Source organism: Leucoraja erinacea, chromosome 18 (genome assembly GCF_028641065.1).
Source record: "Leucoraja erinacea ecotype New England chromosome 18, Leri_hhj_1, whole genome shotgun sequence".
Classification (NCBI taxonomy): Eukaryota; Metazoa; Chordata; class Chondrichthyes; order Rajiformes; family Rajidae; genus Leucoraja; species Leucoraja erinaceus.
In genome coordinates, this window is record NC_073394.1 from 37846804 (window position 1) to 37868148 (window position 21345).

At 45.9% G+C, this 21345-nt stretch overlaps 1 protein-coding gene across 1 annotated transcript in view; it reads left to right on the forward strand.

Annotated features, from left to right (window-relative positions):
• The window catches only part of plekha7b (pleckstrin homology domain containing, family A member 7b), a 308621-nt gene that overhangs the window by 226040 nt on the left and 61236 nt on the right, over nt 1-21345 (forward strand). Inside the window, exons 12-13 of the mRNA XM_055649873.1 lie at nt 1570-1656; nt 12228-12281. Coding sequence (XP_055505848.1) covers nt 1570-1656; nt 12228-12281 — 141 coding nt within the window. The remainder of the gene's footprint in view (nt 1-1569; nt 1657-12227; nt 12282-21345) is intronic.

Genomic DNA, 21345 nt, shown 5'->3' on the forward strand with positions numbered 1-21345 from the left:
TTGGGAGCGAGCCTTGAACCGTTTGTTTAGATTGAACTCTTAGGGCTAAAGGAATCAAGGGATACGGGGGTAAAAGCAAGAACGGGGTACTGATTTTCGATGATCAACCATAATCATATTGAATGGAGGTGCTTGCTTGAGGGCCAAATGGCCTATTCCTGCACCTTTTTTTCTAGATGTTTCTATCTGTACCAGATAATCCCAGTAAGGTGATAGAGTCATAGTCACACAGCACAGCGAGAGGTTGTTCAACCCAACTCATCCATGGCAATCCGAGATCTAATCTAGTGTGGTTTGCCCATATTTGGCCCATATCCCTTTAAACCATTCCTAGCCATGTACCTGCTCAAATATCTTTTCAACCCAACTCATCCATGGCAACCCGAGATCTAATCTAGTGTGGTTTGCCCATATTTGGCCCATGTCCCTTTAAACCATTCCTAGCCATGTACCTGCTCAAATATCTTTTCAACTCTGGAGAAAAAGGATGGGTGATCTTTTGGGTCGGGATCTTTCTTCAGTTCATCAGCCTCCCCCTCATCTGTGTCCACCTATCACCTGCCACACTTTACCCTGCCTCTCCTCTCTCTCAGCTTTCCCCATCTACCCGTCCTCCCTATAATTAGTCTGAAGAAGGGTCCCGACCCGAAATGTCACCTATACACCTACTCACACACCACAGATACTGCCTGGCCCGCTGAGATACTTAGTGCTCTTTGAAGCTATGGTGAACTGTTTGGAAAACAGACTGTACCGGCACAGTGGCGTAGTGGTCGAGTTGCTTGCTTATAGCGTTTGCAGTGCCTGAGACCCAGATTCAATGCTGACTACTGGTGCTGTCTGTTCGCAGTTCGTACGTTCTCCCCTTGACCCCGTGGGTTTTCTTCGAGATCTTCGGTTTCCTCCCACATTCCAAAGACGTACAGGTTTGTAGGTTAATTGGCTTGGTGTAAGTGTAAATTGTCCCTGGTGTGTGTAGGATAGTGTTAATGTGTGGGGTCGGCGCAGACTCGGCGGGCCGAAGGGCCTGTTTCCTCGCTGTTTCTCTAAACTAAAACTAAAACTACTTGTACACGCCGAACAAGACAATCCCAGATGGATGAAGAAGATACACTTCAAGTCACAAAGTCATGCAGTGCAGAAATAGGTCCTTTGGAATATGAAACTGAGCGGCAAACTTTTCACCCAGATGGTGGTGGGTATATGGACAAGGAGGCAGGTGCTATAAAATACACTTGGGCAGGTACATGGATCAGAAAGGGTCAGAGAGATGTGGCAAATGCAGGCAAATGGGGATAAGCTTATACAGGGCATCTTGGTCAGCATGGACTAGTTGGGCTGAAGGGTGTGTTCTGTGCTGTGTGAGTCTGTGAACATTACGTGCTTACCATTACCACAACCAATAGTTCACTCTTTATCAGTCTTGGCAATAACATGTTTAACCCTGCAATGTAGCTCAGCTCTGATAGAATTCACAACCTTCGCATTAAAATTCATTTAACTGATTTGTTTTTTATTGTTGATATGCATTGAAGCAGCGTTAACTTTGAGCTCTGTGTTGTTCTGCAGAATTCAGCTCACGTAGACAGGCGTTCCATGCCTCCCATGGGTTATATGACACACACTGTCAGTGCCCCAAGCCTGCATGGAAAGACCGTAAGTACAAGAAATAAAGAATCGGATCATCATATCACAAAATTAGGGAGGGTGGGCTCATATAATTCACCATTCAATTTCATGTCACAATCGTTGTACTGCTCCTGGCAGTCAAAACACTTACACCCCTGCAGTGCTTATTAAGGTCGGAAAATGCAAAATTACAAATGATATTTCTTAATTATGTTCTCTCAGTGATCTGGTTTCACAATTATGAGAATTGGCACTGGAGAAAACTGCTCGTGGTCTTATCATTAAATATTTAATATTCAGAACTTCACACTCTATTCAAGGTTTAAATATTATTTTCAAAGTGGATAAATAGATGTGTTGCAGACCAGATATTTTATTACTATTTAGAAGATCTTCGGTCACACAGAGAGTTGTGTCTGTGGAATTCTCTGCCTCAGAAGGCGGTGGAGAACGGTTCACTGGATACTTTCAAGTGAGAGTTAGATAGAGCTCTTAAAGATAGCAAGAGTCAGGGGATATCGGGAGAAGGCAGGAACGGGGTACTGATTGTGGATGAACAGCCATGATCACAGTGAATGGCGGTGCTGGCTCGAAGGACCGAATGGCCTACTCCCGCTTCTATTGTCTATTTTATTTATATTAATTTTATATATATATATATATATAATATCACACACACACACACACACACACACACACACACACACACACACACACACACACACACACACACACACACACACACACACACACACACACACACACACACACACACATATCTATATACTTTTAAAACTGTGTGTGTGGTGTGTGTCATTTTGCCTTTGAAACGTATTTCCTTGAAAACCAGACGCAAAAACGCAGAGATTTTTACATATTTCGGTAGGGATTTAACATGATTTCAGAATCCTCTCTAAATTTGCTCAATTATTTCCCCAGATTTTGAATAAAATTGTTCACAAAACTCACTTAAAAATAATCACCGCTGCCAGCTGCTGACGTCACAATGCCCACATGCCCACCAATCAAGGTCCACCTGCCTCCTGCCCCCCTCCCCCCCGCCGCTGTGGATTAATGCAGCTGCTGTGAACGAGCATGCGCAGTTTTCCACGAGGTACGTTACTCCACCCACCACCCTTCTTCAAAAGGCGCAGAAAGAATGAGAATGTTCTGCAGCAAAGATCCTAGAGCTGCACTCAGCCATAGGATCTTTGTTCTGCAGATCGCTCATGCGCTGAACGAGGTTCTCCTCACTGTCGGCGCAGCTCGTGAAGCCCCGCCCCTCGCATCCCCTGCGCGCTCATTACAGCTGTGGGTTTCCAGAGAGTAAGAGGCCGCTTCTGTCTCCTCATTTCGCAGCGCACTCACTCACCCGGCTCCCCTCCAGCCTCCCTCCTCTTCTCACCTCCTCCCTCCCTCTCTCCCCTCTCCTCTATACACGTCACAGGGAGGCCCGATCATCTGTTACCCTCCCCTCCTGGCCCGGTTCTGTCACGCTGGTGGGTACGCATCCCTTAGTGGAAGCCACGATCGGTTGCTGGTCCCTCCGCTGCTTATTACCGTCCTCAGATCGCTCCGTGCCTCCCTCGGGCTGCTGCCCCACCCCTCTCCTCTCTCTATCTCTCTCTACCCCCGCTCTCACTCGCTCACCCCTCTCTCCCCTCTCACTCCCCTCTCTCTCTCTCCCTCTCCCCTCCCCTCTCTCTCTCTCTCTCTCTCTCTCTCTCTCTCTCTCTCTCTCTCCCTCTCTCTCTCCCCCCTCTCTCTCTCTCTGTCTCCCCCTCTCTCTCCCCCCTTCGTCTACCCCAACCCCGTCGTGTTTATGTACACATTTTTAATAAAATCCTTCTCCCCCCCCCCCCCCCAATTTGTTTTTCTAAATGTTAAAAAAAACCCAGTTCTCACCCATAGATTGTTGGTGAACGTTCCATCGGGTGATGTCACAATGCCATCCCTCACAGATGTCCAATCGGAATGGATCTCATTTACATATGCCTTTGCACCAGCCCCAGGCACCCTCCCCCTCCCCCCCCCCCCCCCCCCGCAGCCTGTGTCGAAGCGCGTGATCACGTGTGTGGGAATAGAGAAAGAGGATTGGGGATGAAAGGGAATGGCGAACAGATGGACTGTCCCTCCCCCTTCCCCTTCCACTCTCCCTCCCCACTCTCCCCCCCCACCCCTCTCCCCCTCCCTCCACACTCATCCCCCTCCCTCCCATACCCCATCATCCCCATAATCATCCCCCTCCCTCCTCCATTCCCTCCCCCATCTCTCTCTCTCCTTCCCTCTCCCTCCCCCCCCCCCTCCCCCCTCTCCTCTCCTCTCTCTCCTCTCCCCCTCTCCCCCTCCTCCTCCCACCCCCATCCCTCCCTCTCTCCCCCCTCCCCCTCTCCCCCCCCCACCTCCCTTCCCTCTCCCCCCCCCCCACCCCCTTCCCCTCCCCACTCTTCCCCATCTCCCTCCTCCCCTCCCTCCCGCCCTCCTCCCCTCTCTCCTCCCTCCCCCCCACCCCTCCTCCCTCCCCTCCCCCCTCTCCATCCTCCCTCTCCTCACCCCCCTCTCCTCTCCTCCCCCTCCACCTCCCACCCCCATCCCTCTCTCCCACACTCTTCCCCCTCTCTCCATTCTCCACCTACCTCCACACTCTTTCTCTTTCTCCCCCCTACCCCCCCTCCCCCCTCCCTCCACACTCTTCCCCCTCTCCCTCCTCCCTCCCCTCCATCCTCCCCTCCCTCTCGCCTCTCTCCCCCACCCTCTTTCCCCCCCCCCCCCACCCTCTCTCTCACCCCCTCCCCCACCCCTCTCTCCTCGTCCCTTTCCACCCACCCTCCCTCTCCCTCCTCCCCTCCCACCCCCAACCCCCACACCTCCCACCCCACTACCCATATCTGTCTCTTCCACCACTCCCCCTGCCCCTCGTCCCCTCTTCCCCACTCTTACCCTCCCCCTCCCTCACCACTCTTCCCCCCTCTCTCCCCCTACCCCCCTCTCCCCCTCTCTTCCCTCTTCACCCCTACCACCCCTCTCCCTCTCCCTCCACACCTTCTCCCTCTCTCCCCTTCCCCCTCCCTCCTCCCCCTCTTCCCCCCTCCCCCCCTCTGCTCCCCTCATCTCTCCCCCCCCCCCCCCCCCTCTCTCCCCCACACCTCTCCCACCCTCATCTCTCCCCCACCCCCTTCCACTCTCTCTTGCCCCACTCCCCCTCTTACCCCTCTCCCCCCTCACTCTCTCTCCCTCCCCTCCCCCCTCCTCCTCCCCCTCCCTCTCTCTCACCCTCCCTTCCCGCTCTCCCTCTCTCCCCTTCCCCTCATCCCCCCTCTCCACCTCTGTCCCGCCCCTCTAACATCCCCCCCCTCCCCCCTCTCCCACCCCCCTCCACCTCTCCCCCCCTTCCTGCCTTCCCCCCTCTCTCCTCCCACTCCCCCATTTCCCTCCCCCTCCCCATCCCCCTCTCTCTCCCCTTACCACGCTCTCCACTCCCTCCCCAATCTCTCCCCTTTCGTGTGTGTGTGTGTGTGGGTGTGTGTGTGTGTGTGTGTGTGTGTGTGTGTGTGTGTGTGTGTGTGTGTGTGTGTGTGTGTGCGTATATATACACACATATGTTAACACAAAATACCATATATATATATATGAAATGTGATATATATACTGTATATATATTTAAGATTTCATATATATTTCATTTCTATATATTACATTTATATTTATTTTTCTCTGTATTTTATATATATTTCATTTCTATGTTTTTTTTTTAAATATTACTATTTCATTGCCTTTCTTGTTCCATACCCATTCATTGTTTTTTGAAAGATCCACATTGTGTCCAAAATGACAATAATATCATTCCACTTCACTGCCTGATGTGGGAGCAGTAACCATTAGATTCAGAAAAGTTTACCGAGCCACAGAATGCTTTGGAAATGACTCGAACATCATGAGTAGTCAGCATGCTATTTACTTTCAAATTGGAAATGCACTGATTTCAATAACATTTTCTATGGTGCTAGTTTTGTAAGTGTTTATTATATTATTTGTGTTTGTCACTCCGCTGTGTTTATCATCATCACAACATTTGAGCCAAATATTCTACAAATGTACATTTACTGATCAGGTACTCTGGAACAAAATCTTTATCTTCTTTATCAATCTGGTGCACAACTTTTTGCAGTATACTGCAGTGCGACAATCTCTATTGTACGTGCACTGATGAACCATCTAAACAGCATTGCTTGTTGCAATATTTTCTATTTAGGTTATTGTCATGCGTACCGAGGTACAGTGAAATGCTTTTGAGTGTGTGCTAACCAGATAATGCAAAACACAGAGTGCTGGAGTAACTCTGCGGGTCAGGCAGCATCTCTGGAAGACATGGATAGGCAACGCGTTGGTTCAGAACCTTTCTTCAGATCTACTGAACCTTCTTTGGGAGCTTCTTCAGTCTGGATAGGCGACCATTTGGGACAGGATCAGACTAATCTGAAGAAGACTTCTGATCCAAAACATTGCCTATCCGTACTCTCCAGCGATGCAGCCGGACCAGCTGAGTTACTTCAGCACTTTGTGTCCATTATTGTAAACCAGCATCTGCAGTTTCTTGTGTCTCAATAAGAAAATACTGTACATGAATACAATCAAGCCAAATGCAGGTAAAAGAGTGGGGTCATTTTATCCATTGACTAGATCCTTCTATGGGGAGCTGCACGCAACATCCTTGCATCATAAAGCTTAGAACAGCACAGGAACAGGCCCTTCAGCCCACAATGTCTCTGCTGAACTTGCTGATAAGACCAACTCTGCCTGCACATAATCCATATCCCTCCATTCCATGTATATCCATGTGCCTATCCAAAAATCTTCTTCAATGCTACTTTAGTATCTGCTTCGACCACCACCCCTGGCAGTGCATTCCAGGCACCCACCACCATCTCTGTAAAAATAAAACTCACCTGCACATCTCCTTCAAACTTAGCCTCCCTTAGCCTTAAAACTATGCCCTCTGGTATTTGATATTTCCATCCTGGGAAACAGGGTCTGATTGTGCCTCTCATAATATTACAAAACTTCCACCAACCCACAAACTCCAGGGAAAACAATCCCAGTCTGTCCAACCTCTTCCCCCTTTAGCTAATACCCCCTAATCCAGGCATCACCCCAGTAAATCTCCTCGACACCCTTTCCAAACCTTCCATATCCTCCCTGTAATAGGGCGACCAGAACTGCACGCAATACTCCAAAGGCAGCCCAACCAAAGTCCTATAAAGCTGCATCATGAAAAGCTTCCTTACTCTTGTACTCAATGGCCCGACCTGTGAAAGCAAGAACACCATATGCTCTCTTTACCACTCCATCTCCTTGTGTTTCCACTTGCAGAGAGTGGTGGATTTGGAACATAAGATCCCTCTGTACATCCATGCTGTTAAACATCATGCCACAAATTGCATGCTTTCCATTTATATTTGACCTCCCAAAGTCCACTTTTGGCTGATCTGTATACCACTGTAGACATTGACAGCCTTTCACACAGTCCATGACCCCAACATTCTTGATATCATCTGCAAAGTTACCCCCAAGTTATAGGAGTAGAATTAGGCCATTCGGCCCATCGAGCCTACTATGCCATTCAATCATGGCTGATTTCTGCATCCTAATCCATTTTTCTACCTTCTCCCCATAACCCATGACACCTGTTCTAATCAAGATTTTTTTCTATCTCTGCTTTAAAAATATCCACTGACTTGTCCTCCACAGCCCTCTGTGGCAAATATTCCAGTTTCACCACCCTCCTCTGACTAAAGGAATCCCTCCTCACCTCCTTTCTTAAAGAGCGCCCTCTAATTCTGCCTTTTAATTCCGAGGCTATGATCTCTGGTCCTAGACTCTCCCACCAGTGGAAACATGTTTTCCACATCCACTCTATCTATGCCTTTCATTGTTCTGTAAGTTTCAATGAGGTCCCTTCAATGACAAACTCCAGCGAGTACAGGTCCAGTGCCGACAAACGCTCATCATATACTAACCCACTCATTCCTGGGATCATTCTTGTAAACCTCCTCTGGACCAGAGCCAGAGCCAGCACATCCATCCTCAGATATGGGGCCCAGTGGGAATTTATAAGGCAAAGATAGACAGATTCTTGATTAGTATAGGTGTCAGAGGTTATGGGGAGAAGGCAGGAGAATGGGGTTAGGAGGGAAAGATGGATCTGCCATGATTGAATGGTCTAATTCTACTCCTATTCCTTATGATCAGCGCCTTATAGAGTCTTATAGAAGCAACCCGTGTACGTATACATGCAAGTCATTTATACATTGTCAGAAACAGCAGAGGTCTCAGCACAGATGCCTTGTTTGAAGCATACCCAGTATATTTCACTTTCCAAGAACTGAAGTGGGCTCTCCGACGATAATGTGCAAAAAATAAATAACTCTATGCATGGAATAAATAGGAACACCAGCTATGTTTGCTTTTGTTCATCTTGTGGAATCCCATTACCACAGCTGCCAAATTAATTCTGGAAGTTGAAAATGGGATTGGTATCTAACTTTCCAATTTGTGTTCATTAGTTGTTTGAGTAAATAAAATTATTTTTATTTTTTTTTTAATCACAAAGTGCTTGAGGAACTGAGCGGGTCAGGCAGTATCCGTGGACGCTTTGGTGTGGGGCCTTTCTTCAGACTGATTGGCGTATGGGGGGAGAAAGTTGTGGCAAGCGAAGGTGGATGCGGTGGGGGGGTTGATTGGCAGATGGGTGGACGAGAGATAAAAGGGTGTCAGTCAAGGGGAGAAGTGAAATGTGAAGCCAAAGGGAGGGACGTGAGTGGAAGGGCAGCTTACTCCATGCTTTCCAGGGATGCTGCCTGACCACCTGAGTTACTCCAGCACTTTGTGGAATTTGTTTTGGTAATCCAGCATCTGCAATTCCTTGTGTCTCTCAATAATGATTAACATTGCTTTCTACTTCAGAAGCTTATGCAAATAAAACAAATAATCACTGCATGTCCCTGTCTTGAGATTCTCAGCACTTTGGATGCCTGATGCAAAGCTGATTACGTCAATGTTACTAAATCCTCTGGTTAGATCTAGATTGTCATGGGCCCGTGGAAAGATACATTGAATTTTGTGCACAGGGAATAATTACATGGATGTTACCAGGACTCGAACGCCTGAGCTACAGGGAGAGATTTGAGCAGGCTAGAACTCAGGGCTTGGATAGTGTGGATGTGGAGACAATGTTTCCACTAGTGGGAAAGTCTAGGACTTGAGGTCATAGCCTCAGAGTTCAAGGAAGCAAATGAGAAGGAATTTATTTAGTGAGAGGGTGGTGAATCTCGTGAATTTTTTGCCACAAAAGGCTGTGGAGACCAAGTCAATGGATATTTTTACGGCAGAAGTAGATATATTCTTGATTAGTACGGGTGCCAAGGGTTGTGGGGAGAAGGCAGGGGAATGGGGTTAGGAGGGAGAGATAGATCAGCCATGATTGAATGGCAGAGTAGACTTGATGGGCCGAATGGCCTAATTCTGCTCCTAATACTTATGACCTTATGACCTATATTCCTTGGAGTGCAGAAGGCTGAGGGTTGACATTATAGAGGTGTACTAAATCATGAGGGGAATAGATCAGGTAGATGCATAGAGACTTTTGCTAGGAATCAAGAACCAGAGGACATCGGTTTAAGGTGAGGGGGGAAAGATGTAATGGGAACCTGAGGGTAACTTTTATACACAGTGTATGGAAGGAGCTGCCGGAGGAGGAAGTTGAGGCAAGTAGTATCACAACATTTAAGCCAGCGGGCGGTGTATCTGTGGAACTCATTGCCACAGACGGCTGTGGAGGCCAAGTCATTGGGGTTTTTAAAGGTGGAGACTGACAGATTCTTGATTGATTGTGTCGGGCGTTTTGAGGTGAAGGCAGGAGAATGGAGTTGAGAGGGAAAGTTAGATCGACCATGATTGAATGGCTGAGTAGACTCTATGCTGAATGGCCTTATTTTGCTCCCATAATTTATGAACTTCTGAATAAACATTTCGACAGGTACATGGATAGAATAGGTTTAGAGGGAGATGGGCCAAATGCAGGCAGGTGGGACTGGTGTAGATGGAACATGTTGGTGGGCAAGGGCAAGTTGGGCTGAAGGGCCTGTATGACTATGACATGCTAATACCTCCCTTTCCGACTCGCTATATTACCTGCAGCTGGAAGAACTCACCCTGCTTCTCATCCGGCTACGGAGACACCAGTCCCAGCTGGCCATTGCCCGAAACCATACCCTTAAACAGTTGCAACTAAACAGACTCGGCCAGCCCATGCATCAGGTCAGCCGCTGTATGGCTTGCGTTTGTCACCTGAGGTGATTGTTTGTCTCCACAGTGCTTTGTGAGGTGATGCCTTCCGCTGTATGTGGCTGTACTTTTCATTTGACTGTTTTACAGCACCTTGCACTCTTAATCCTTCTCTCTGTTAAACCATATTGTCTTCCAAAGCCTGTTCTGCTTTGTTACCAACAATATTCAATTGCATCCACAAATTGCCCAGCTTTTTTTACATCTTCAACCTTTTGCAACAGATTATTTGATTGTAACTTGTCGAACCAAACTTTCGGGACTATTTGGTAAAAAGTAAGGGGAAAGTTAGGCAGCATCTCTGATCAAAAATATATAATTGATCGCAAAAATCTGATTGATTGAAATAAAGATACAGCATGGACGCAGGCCCTTTGGCCCATCGAGTCCATGCCGACCATTGATCATTTTTCACACTAGTTCTATGTTTTCTAACATTTTCATCCGCTCCCTACACGCTGGGGGTCAATTGACAAAGGCCAATTAACCTTCAAACCCGCACATCTTTGGAATGTGGGAGGAAACTGATGCTGTCACGGGGAGAGCGTGCAAACTCCACACCGACAGCACCTGAGGTCAGGATTGAATCCGGATTTCTGGCACTGATGCAGCAACTCTACCAGTTGCACCACCGTGCCGCATACTCTCCCAACTCTCAAGTTCCTAATTCTCAGTACCTAGACGGTAGATAGACACGAACTGCTGGAGTAACTCGGCAGTTCAGGCAGCATCATCTGGAGAACATGTATAGGTGGGTCGAGACCCTTCTTCAGACTGACAAACGTCCCGCAGAAGGTTTAGAAGGTCTAAAGAAGGGTCCTGAACTGAAACGTCACCTATCCATGTTCTCCTGAGATGCTGCCTGGCCTGCTGAGTTAGCCCAGTTAGTCCAGTATCAACCAGCATCTGCAGTTCCTCGTTTCTACTAATTGGCTTGTATTTTCTGGGGGAAAAGGAAGGAAATTCATTACTTTTAGTGGGTAGTTTTAGGTTTATTATTATATTGTCACATGTACCAAGCAACAGTGAAATTCTCTGAAATTTATCCACACAAATCCAATAACACTATGCGTAAATATAATCGTCAAACTCAAGTACAATAGATAGAGCCAAGGAAAAGATACAGAGTGCAGAATGTTGCTCTCAGCATTGAGTGTCATGTGAGATGTAAGAGACAGGACAGATGTACAATATCTGCACTGCTTTGAGCCAGCAATTTTTGGCCTGCCATTAATTACCCAAGTTTGAAAATTGCACCATCACCATCTTGGGGAAAATAATGTTGCTTTATGTTCTCTGCAAATTACCGATTGTGAAGTTTCTCTCGCCTGCATTTAGGATATTTCTCTGACTTCAAAAGCATGAATATTGTTGCCAATTATTTTAATTTGCATTTTTATTTGTCTGGAGTTTGCCAGAGAAATGTGTCTCCATGTAATTTGGCATTGATGGGTGATCTCTGATCTTTGCCCCTGTACATGACAGGGAAATATCAATACCGTCCCAATCCAAACTTTTTTTTTAAGGTGACGGTAGATTTTGTTGAACATGTTGCACTGTTTTGTTAAAATAGTCTGCATTCCTGTGTAGCCTTGTGTTCCTGGACCAATGCATGTTTCCATATGAATGCATGACTGCTTTTCTATTGGTGTAAGAATTGAAACGTGAACGTTGTTTTACTGCGTACCATTTTTATGCTCGAATGTCTGCTGTCGAGGCTGCCTTGATGTATATGTATGTACACACCTGCTTTGCAAATTGCTTAAATCCAGAACTTTGTGCCCTGAATACCTTAAAGACCACTTTCAAAGAAATATCCAGATTAAATGTAGTTACTGAATGTTATCATCTGAAAACATCTCCAGTATTTACCTGTGATAGACACAAAAAGCTGGAGTAACTCAGTAGGTCAAGCAGTATCTCTGGAGAAAAGGAGTAGGTGATTTTTCAAGTCAAGACTCTTCTTCAGGCCCAAACTTGACCCCAGAAACATCACCTCGTCCTTTTGTCCGGAGATGCTGCCTGCCCTGCTGAGTTACTCCAGCATTTTGTGTTTATTGTCAGTTTAAACCAACATCTGCAGTTCCTTCCTACACATTTAATCTGTGATATTCTATGTTCTGGAGGTGTGTACTAAACAGTGGAATTTATATTTTCCCCTCTGAAACCGTGTGTGCTGTAAGGATAAAAAGGAATTTGGGAGAAATGATTACAATGATTTTGATTTTGTCTTATCTTCTCATTTGTAATACCAGGCTGATGATACGTACATGCAACTGAAGAAGAACCTGGAATATCTGGATCTCAAGGTGCGATTGGGGATTATTCCTACGGCCCTCTTCTGGTTTTGTACTGCTCCTCTGAGGATTATTGTATCCACCTGTTCCCCTCCTAACTCATAGCCTAAAGTTATTTTTCCAAGAGTGCGTAGTTGCTAATATTGAAACTTAAATATTGATTTACGAGGATGTTGCCAGGACTCAAGGGCCTGAGCTACAGGGCAGCTCAGTGTGGCAGGCTAGGACTATATTCCTTGGAGCGCAGGAGGGTGAGGGGTGATCTTATAGAGGTGTCTAAAAGCATGAGGAGAACGGATAGGGAGAATGCACAGCATCTTTTACCCAGAGAAGGAGGAATGAATATTACGTTTTTAAGGTGAGGGGGAAAGATTTAACCTGATCCTGAGGGACAACGTTTTCACATGGAGGGTGGTGGGTATCAGGAATGATCTGCCAGAGGAGGTACTGTAGTTGAGGTAGATATTATAATAGCATTTAAAAGACACTTGGACAAATACATGGATAGGAAAGGCTTAGAGTGATATGGGCCAAACGCGGGCAAATGGGACCAGTGGATGGGGCATCTTGGTCAGCATGGGTAAGTTGGGCTGAAGGGCCTGTTTCTGTGCCGTGTAGCTCTATTTTGTTTAATAAAATGGTACTCATTTGATGATGCTTGTATCGAGTCAGGATGTGCAACATTTTCCTCAATGTAGAAACTTGCGGCAGCATGGTGGCGCAGTGGTAGAGTTGCTGCCTCACAGCGCCAGAGACCCGGGTTCAATCCTGGCGGTGCATGCAGTCTGTATTGTGTTTGCACGTTCTCCCTATGACCTCGTGGGTTTCCTCCACGTCCCAAAGACGTGCAGGTTTGTAGCTTAATTGGCTTCTTTAATTGTCCCTGGTGTGTTGGGCAGAACTAGTGTGAACAGCTGAATGTGCAGATAGCTATTAATGACTATGATATAGTTGGGATCACGGAGATATGGCTCCAGGGTGACCAAGGCTGGGAGCTGAACATCCAGGGATATTCTATATTCAGGAGGGATAGACAGAAAGGAAAAGGAGGTGGGGTAGCGTTGCTGGTTAGAGAGGAGATTAACGCAATAGAAAGGAAGGACATTAGCTTGGAGGATGTGGAATCGATATGGGTAGAGCTGTGAAACACTAAGGGGCAGAAAACGCTAGTGGGAGTTGTGTACAGGCCACCTAACAGTAGTAGTGGAGTTGGGGATGACATCAAACAGGAATTTAGAAATGCCGCATATCAGTAATGGGTGACTTCAATCTACATATAGATTGGGTGAATCAAATTGGCAGGGGTGCTGAGGAATCGGATTTCTTGGAATGTATACAGTGGATATGCAATGGAAGACATTTAAAGACTGCATGGATGAACTACAACAATTGTTCATGCCAGTTTGGCAAAAGAATAAATCAGGGAAGGTAGTGCATCCGTGGATAATAAGGGAAATCAGGGATAGTATCAAAACAAAAGATGAAGTGTACAAATTAGCCAGAAAAAGCAGCATATCAGAGGACTGGGAGAAATTCAGAGTCCAGCAGAGGAGGACAAAGGGCTTAATTAGGAAAGGGAAAATAGATTATGAAAGAAAAAACTGGCAGAGAACATAAAAACTGACTGCAAAAGTTTTTATAGATATGTGAAGAGAAAAAGATGAGTTAAAACAAATGTAGGTCCCTTACAGTCAGAAACAGGTGAATTGATCATGGGGAACAAGGACATGGCAGACCAATTGAATAACTACCTTGGTTCTGTCTTCACTAAGGAAGACATAAATAATCTGCCGACAATAGCAGGGGACCAGGGGTCAAATGAGATGGAGGAACTGAGTGAAATCCAGGTTAGCCGGGAAGTGGTGTTGGGTAAATTGAATGGATTAAAGGCCGATAAACCCCCAGGGCCAGATAGGCTGCATCCCAGAGTACTTAAGGAAGTAGCCCCAGAAATAGTGGATGCATTAGTGATAATTTTTCAAAACTCTTTAGATTCTGGAGTAGTTCCTGAGGATTGGAGAATAGCTAATGTAACCCCACTTTTTAAAAAGGGAGGGAGAGTGAAAACAGGGAATTACAGACCAGTTAGTCTAACGTCGGTAGTGGGGAAACTGCTAGAATCAGTTATTAAAGATGGGATAGCAGCACCTTTGGAAAGTGATTAAATCATTGGACAGTCAGCATGGATTTACGAAAGGTAAATCATGTCTGATGAATCTTATAGAATTTTTTAAGGATGTAACTAGTAGAGTGGATAAGGGAGAACCAGTGGATGTGTTATATCTGGACTTTCAGAACACTTTCGACAAGGTCCCACATAAGAGATTAGTATACAAACTTAAAGCACACGGTATTGGGGGTTCAGTATTGATGTGGATAGAGAACTGGCTGGCAGACAGGAAGTAAAGAGTAGGAGTAAACGGGTCCTTTTCACAATGGCAGGCAGTGACTAGTGGGGTACCGCAAGGCTCAGTGCTGGGACCCCAGCTATTTACAATATATATTAATGATTTGGACGAGGGAATTGAATGCAACATCTCCAAGTTTGTGGATGACACGAAGCTGGGGGGCAGTGTTAGCTGTGAGGAGGATGCTAGGAGGCTGCAAGGTGACTTGGATAGGCTGGATGAGTGGGCAAATGCATGGCAGATGCAGTATAATGTGGATGAATGTGAGGTTATCCACTTTGGTAGCAAAAACAGGAAAGTAGACTATTATCTGAATGGTGGCCGATTAGGAAAAGGGGAGATGCAACGAGACCTGGGTGTTATGGTACACCAGTCATTGAAAGTAGGCATGCAGGTGCAGCAGGCAGTGAAGAAAGTGAATGGTATGTTAGCATTCATAGCAAAAGGATTTCATTATAGGAGCAGGGAGGTTCTACTGCAGTTGTACATGGTCTTGGTGAGACCACACCTGGAGTATTGCGTACAGTTCTGGTCTCCTAATCTGAGGAAAGACATTCTTGCCAGAGAGGGAGTACAGAGAATGTTCACCAGACTGATTCCTGGGATGTCAGGACTTTCATATGAAGAAAGACTGGATAGACTCTTCTTGTACTCGCTAGAATTTAGAAGATTGAGGGGGGATCTTATAGAAACGTACAAAATTCTTAAGGGGTTGGCCAGGCTAGATGCAGGAAGATTGTTCCCGATGTTGGTGAAGAGCAGAACAAGAGGTCACAGTGTAAGGATAAGGGGAAATCTTTTAGGACCGAGATGAGGAAAATATTTTTCACACTGAGAGTGGTGAATCTCTGGAATTCTCTGCCACAGAAGGTAGTTGAGACCAGTTCATTGGCTATATTTAAGAGGGAGTTCGATGTGGCCCTTGTGGCTAAGGGGATCAGGTGGTATGGAGAGAAGGCAGGTACAGGATACTGAGTTGGATGATCTGCCATGATCATATTGAATCAGCGGCTCGAAGGGCCGAATAGCCTACTGCACCTATTTTCTATGTTTCTATGTTTCTATGATCACTGGTCAGCGCAGACACAATGGGCCGAATGGTCTGTTTCTATGCTATATTTCTAAATTAAACTAAATGTGAAAATACACTTTCCCCATATATGCATTACAGTACTGTAATAATTTCTTCTGAGGAGCTGATCCCGGAAAGGAAATGTGTTTGAATGAATCACACTCTAAAAGATGTGAATGGAGGCTGCTGTAACTATGCCTGAAAAATTCTTTTCATCGTGTCATAACTATTTAAACTTGGGCAACGTTTGTATTTGTTTCCAAGTTAATGAAACTTAGACATTTCACTTTCACACCATGCCTTATTGAATGTTTCCCACTTACAGTATTCTACAGCTGCGATGTGAAGGTTTGTTTAATAATAGAAGATGAAGGAATATTGGGTACATGGTTACGACAGGTTTAGAGGGAAGGTACACAAAAATGCTGGAGAAACTCAGCGGGTGCAGCAGCATCTATATGAGTGAAGGAAATAGGTAACGTTTCGGGCCAAAACCCTTCTTCAGGTTTAGAGGGTTATGGGCCAAATACAGGCAGGTGGGACCAGCTTAGTTGGGACATCTTAGTCAGTGTGGACAAGTCGGGCCACAGGACCATTTCTGTGCTGTGTGATTCTATGATGTTGACTTTATAACTTGTTTTCCAATGCAGTGTTTTTTTGAGATGTGTTTTGGTGAGAAATTGGCGCAACAGGTATAACTGATTCAGCTAATACAGGGAAATGTGAGGTGTTGGGAAGTCTAACATGGGCAGGATCTACACAGTGAATGGTAGGGCTCTGGGGAGTGTGTAGAGCAGAGGGACCTAGGACAGCAGGTGCATGGTTCCTTGAAGGTGGAGTCGCAGGGAGATCGGGTGGTCAAAGAGTATTTTGGTACATTGGCCTTCATCAGCCAGAGTGTTGCGAAAAGGAGGTCATGTTGCAGTTGTATAAGATGTTGGTGATGCCACATTCCGAGTATTGTGTTCAGTTCTGGGCACCATGTTATAGGAAAGTTATCAAGCTGGAATGGGTGCAGAGAAGATTTATGAAGTTGTTGCCAGGACTAGAGGGTCTGACTATAGGGAGAGGTTAAGTAGGCTGTGACTCTATTCCTTGGAAAGCAGGAGGGTGAGGGGTGATCTTATAGAGGTGTACGAAATCATGAGAGGTACAGATCGGGTAGACGCACAGAGTCTCTTGCCCAGAGTAGGTGAATCGAGGACCAGAGGACATAGATTTAAAATGAAGGGGAAAAGATTTAATAGGAATCTGAGGGGTAACATTTGCACACAGAGGGTGGTGGGTGTATGGAACAAGCTGCCCGAGGAGGTAGTTGTGGCTGGGACTATTTCAACATGTAAGCAACAGTTAGATAGGTACATGGATAGGACAGGTTTGGTTGGATATGGGCCAAATGTGGGCAGGTGGGACCAGTGTAGCTGGGACATGTTGGCCGGCGTGGGCAAGTTGGCCCTGGTTCAATGCTGTATTACTCTATGACTCAGAGTGCCAGAGACCTGGGTTCGATCAGGACTACGTGGAGTTTGTGTGTTTTCTCTGTGACCACGTGGGTTTTCTCCGGGTCCTCTGGTTCCATCTCACATCCCAAAGATGTGCAGGTTTGTCGGTTAATTGGTCCCCTGTAACGATAATGCACGGGGTGGGGCAGAATATGTCTGGAAAATGGTGGGTGCCTAGAGCACGCTATCAGGGGTAGAGGTCGGGGCAGATACAAGATTTAAGAGGCTGGTAGATAGGCACATGGGATGCAGGGAATGGAGGGATACGGATTATGTACAAGCAGAGAAGATGAGCTAAACTTGGCATCAAGATGAGCTAAACTTCAGCATAGACACTGTGGGCCGAAGGGCCAGTTCTTGTGCTGGACTCGTCTCTGTTTTTAAACACCGATGTCCCTCAGAATATGTAATCTCTCGGTTCATTTACCCACTAATCATGCCCAAGAATGGATTCCCCACAATAACCGGGTCAAGAAAGTTGCTTCCGATCTATGTTAAAGCACCATTTCTGACCAAGTTGAGTGAGGGGATGGGAGTGAGTGTGAGGTTGAATTGGACTTGAACTGCCCATCTACACGAGATGACCCGTCACCCTGGTTCAGAAGTTGATGATATTTGGATATTGGATGTGGGTATCATATGAAAACGCATCCAACTTCATTCATTCATTCATTCATTTATCATTCATTATATCAAACCTTTCAGTTAAATAATAGAGGAGAAAATGGAAGATTAGACTTTAGACTTGAAAGTTTAGAGCTACAGTGCCCACCAAGTCTGCATCGACCAGTGATCACCCCGTACATAAATGTTATCCTAAACAGTCGGAACAATTTTACAATTTTTCTGAAGCCAATTAACCTACAAACCTGCACACCTTTGGCGTGTGGGAGGAAACCAGAGCACCCAGAGAAAACTCACGCGGGCATAGAGAGATCGTACAAACTCCGCACAGACAGCACCCGTAGTCAGGATCAAACTCGGGTCTGTGGCGCTGTGAGGTAGCAGCTCTACCACTGTGTCACCTGATAATCTGCAAGGGGTGGCATGCTGAGAGTTGTGTACCGTTTCATCTTGAACGTTGCAAGTGGAAGCTTAAAGTAACCTCCAACACGATTGAATTATGTTCCGCTGATGGACACTATTCTGTTGTTTCTGATAATTATTCTTCAATGCATCGTTTCTGGAAGCTTTGATGTCTGTGTTTTGAGATGGATATTCCTTGTGGGGTCCATATCTCCACCATTTTTGTGTTTCCAGTTCCGCAGTTTCATATTGCCTTGAAAGAATGTTTCCCCCCCTAATCTGGGCACTCATTCTGACTTGAAGAAAGGTCCCCTACCTGAAACGTCACCTGTCCATGTTCCCCAGAGATGCTGCCTGACCCGCTGAGTTACTCCAGCACTCTGTGTCTATCTTTACTCATTCGGACTTAACAGATTAATGACCTCTATAAATGCAAGATCTTCTTAAATAATTACAAATTTATAAGAATGTCAAATAGCTAATGATTGCTGAGGCTTTTAGTTTGATGTTGGTAATCAGGGAAATTAATAACTGTCAGTAGAAATGCAATAGTTTAGGAAATAGAGGATATTTTACTGGAATTAATTTTTGCTCTGAAGTTGATAGTGTTGACTAAGCAAAAGTAATCACTTTACCCATTGTTAATTTAATGGACAGTATTTCATAGAAACGTTGCATAGAATAGCAGACTATGTGGTTATTCAATGCTGCATGTTCTATGAAGCGTTATTCAATTTGTCCAATTCTTTACAGCAAAGAACCAAAAAATTACTAGATGCTCATTCAGTTTTGGTCATACCGCACGAAAACGGGTCCTTCGACCCAACTTGCCCATGCCGACTAAGATGCCCCATCTACACTAGTCCCACCTGCCCGCGTTTGGCCCATATCCCTCTTTTGAAATGTCTTTCAAATGTTGTTATAGTACCTGCCTCAACTACCTCCTCTGGAAGCTCGTTACATATACCCTCCACCTACTGTGTGGAAAAAGTTGCCCCTCAGGTTCGTATAAAATCTCTCACCTCTCACGTTGAATCTATACCCTCTGGTTCTTGGTTCTCCTACCCTAGGTAAAAGGCTTTGCATTCACCTTATCTGTTGCCGTCATGATTTTATGCACCTCCCAAAAATCACCCCTCATCCTCCTGCACTCCATGGAATAAAGTCCCAGCCTGTACAACCTCTCCCTATAGCTCAGGCCCTCGAGTATTTGCAATATCCTCATAAATATCTTTCCCATTGGTTGCTGCAATCTTTACCATTGTGTGTAGGTGCACACTCACATGCACATGGGCATGCACAAAACCGCACACATGTACATGCACTGCACATACACACATACATTCGCACCCACACATTGGTAGTAGGTAGTTTACAGTTAAGTTACCTCTAATGTCTGTGCCTACACATGGGTATGTCCAGGCTAGAGATGAGCTGGGCCTTCACAAGCTGAAGGACCGTCATGTGGTCTGAAGAAGGATCCCGACACAAAACGTCACCTATTCTTTTTCTCCATAGATGCTGCTTGACCCACTGAGTTACTCCAGCATTTTGGGTCTATCTTCAAGCACCCAGTAGTAGGCTGTTCTTTGTGGTTGCTGGCTGGTATGACCCAGTCTCTCCCCTGTCCCTCCATAACTGTTGTTACCATTGCTTGTTCATGCATGAAGGGTAAGCTGATGGCTTTGCGTGGTGTTGCAGAATATTCCTCAAGAGATCCAGCTCTTGAGTTTGGCTCTCAACCAGGCCTAGAAATGTTGCAGAGAACAACGGCACCTGATGCCAAGTTTGTTGCGATATCGTTCTCGTGGAGGTTTATCGTGGACCAGTGGTTCAATAGATCGCAAGTTCACAAGTTATAGGAGTAGAATTAGGGCATTCGACTCATCGAGTCTACTGCCATTCACTAGCTGATCTCTGCCTCCTAATCCCATTTTCCTGTTCCTCCTCACCTCCTTTCTAAAAGAGTGCCCTTTAATTCTGAGGCCATGCCCTCTGGTCCTAGACTCTCCCACCAGTGGAAACATCCTCCCACATCCACTATCTATGCCTTTCATTATTCTGTAAGTTTCAATGAGGTCCCCCATCAACCTTCTAAACTCCAGCGAGTAGAGGCCCAGTGCTGTCAAACGCTCATCATATGTTAACCCACTCATTCCTGGGATCATTCTCGTGAACCTCCTCTGGACCCCCTCCAGAGCCAGCACACCCTTCCTAAGATGTGGTGCCCACATTTGCTCACTGTTGCTCAATGGGGATTTTATTGTCACATGTGACACAGTGGTGCAGCGGTAGAATTGCTGCCTTACAACGAATGCAGCTGGAGACCCGGGTTCGATCCCGACTACGGGTGCTGTCTGTACGGAGTTTGTACCTTCTCCCCGTTGCCCCTCAGCTGCGTGGGTTTTCTCCGTGATCTTCAGTTTCTTCCCATACTCCAAAGACGTATAGGATTGTAGATTAATTGCCTTGGTGAATGTTAAAAAGAATTGTCCCTAGTGGGTGTAGGATAGTGTTAATGTGCGGGGACCGCTGGTCGGCACGGACCCGGTGGGCCGAAGGGCCTGTTTCTGCTCTGTATCTCTAAACTAAATTAAAGTGTGCAAGTGTGAAATAGTTTTCTTGCACTCAGTCCAGTAAAGCATTGCCTTCCTTAAGCACATCCTCGATTAGCAAATGTACAGAATGAGGCTGATGAGCCTGCTTGCAAGAGTCACCATGTTTTGCACAGAGTTTGTACGTTCTCCCCGAGACCATGTGGGTTTTCTCCGGGTGCTCCGGTTTCCAAAGATGTGCAGGTTTGTTGATTAAATGGCTTCAGTAAAATTGTAAATTGACGCTTGTGTGTAGGATAGTGTTAGTGTACAGAGTGATCGCTGGTTGACAGAGACACAGTGGGCCATTGGGCCTGTTTCCACACTGTATCTCTAAAGTCTAATGTGAATCACAATGAATTAGTTTTAAATGTATTACTCTGGATAATTGAAGAAATGAAAACCCTTTCTGTACAAGTAACAAGACAACAGACCATTATTACCAAGTGCTGGAGTAACTCAGCGGGTCAGGCA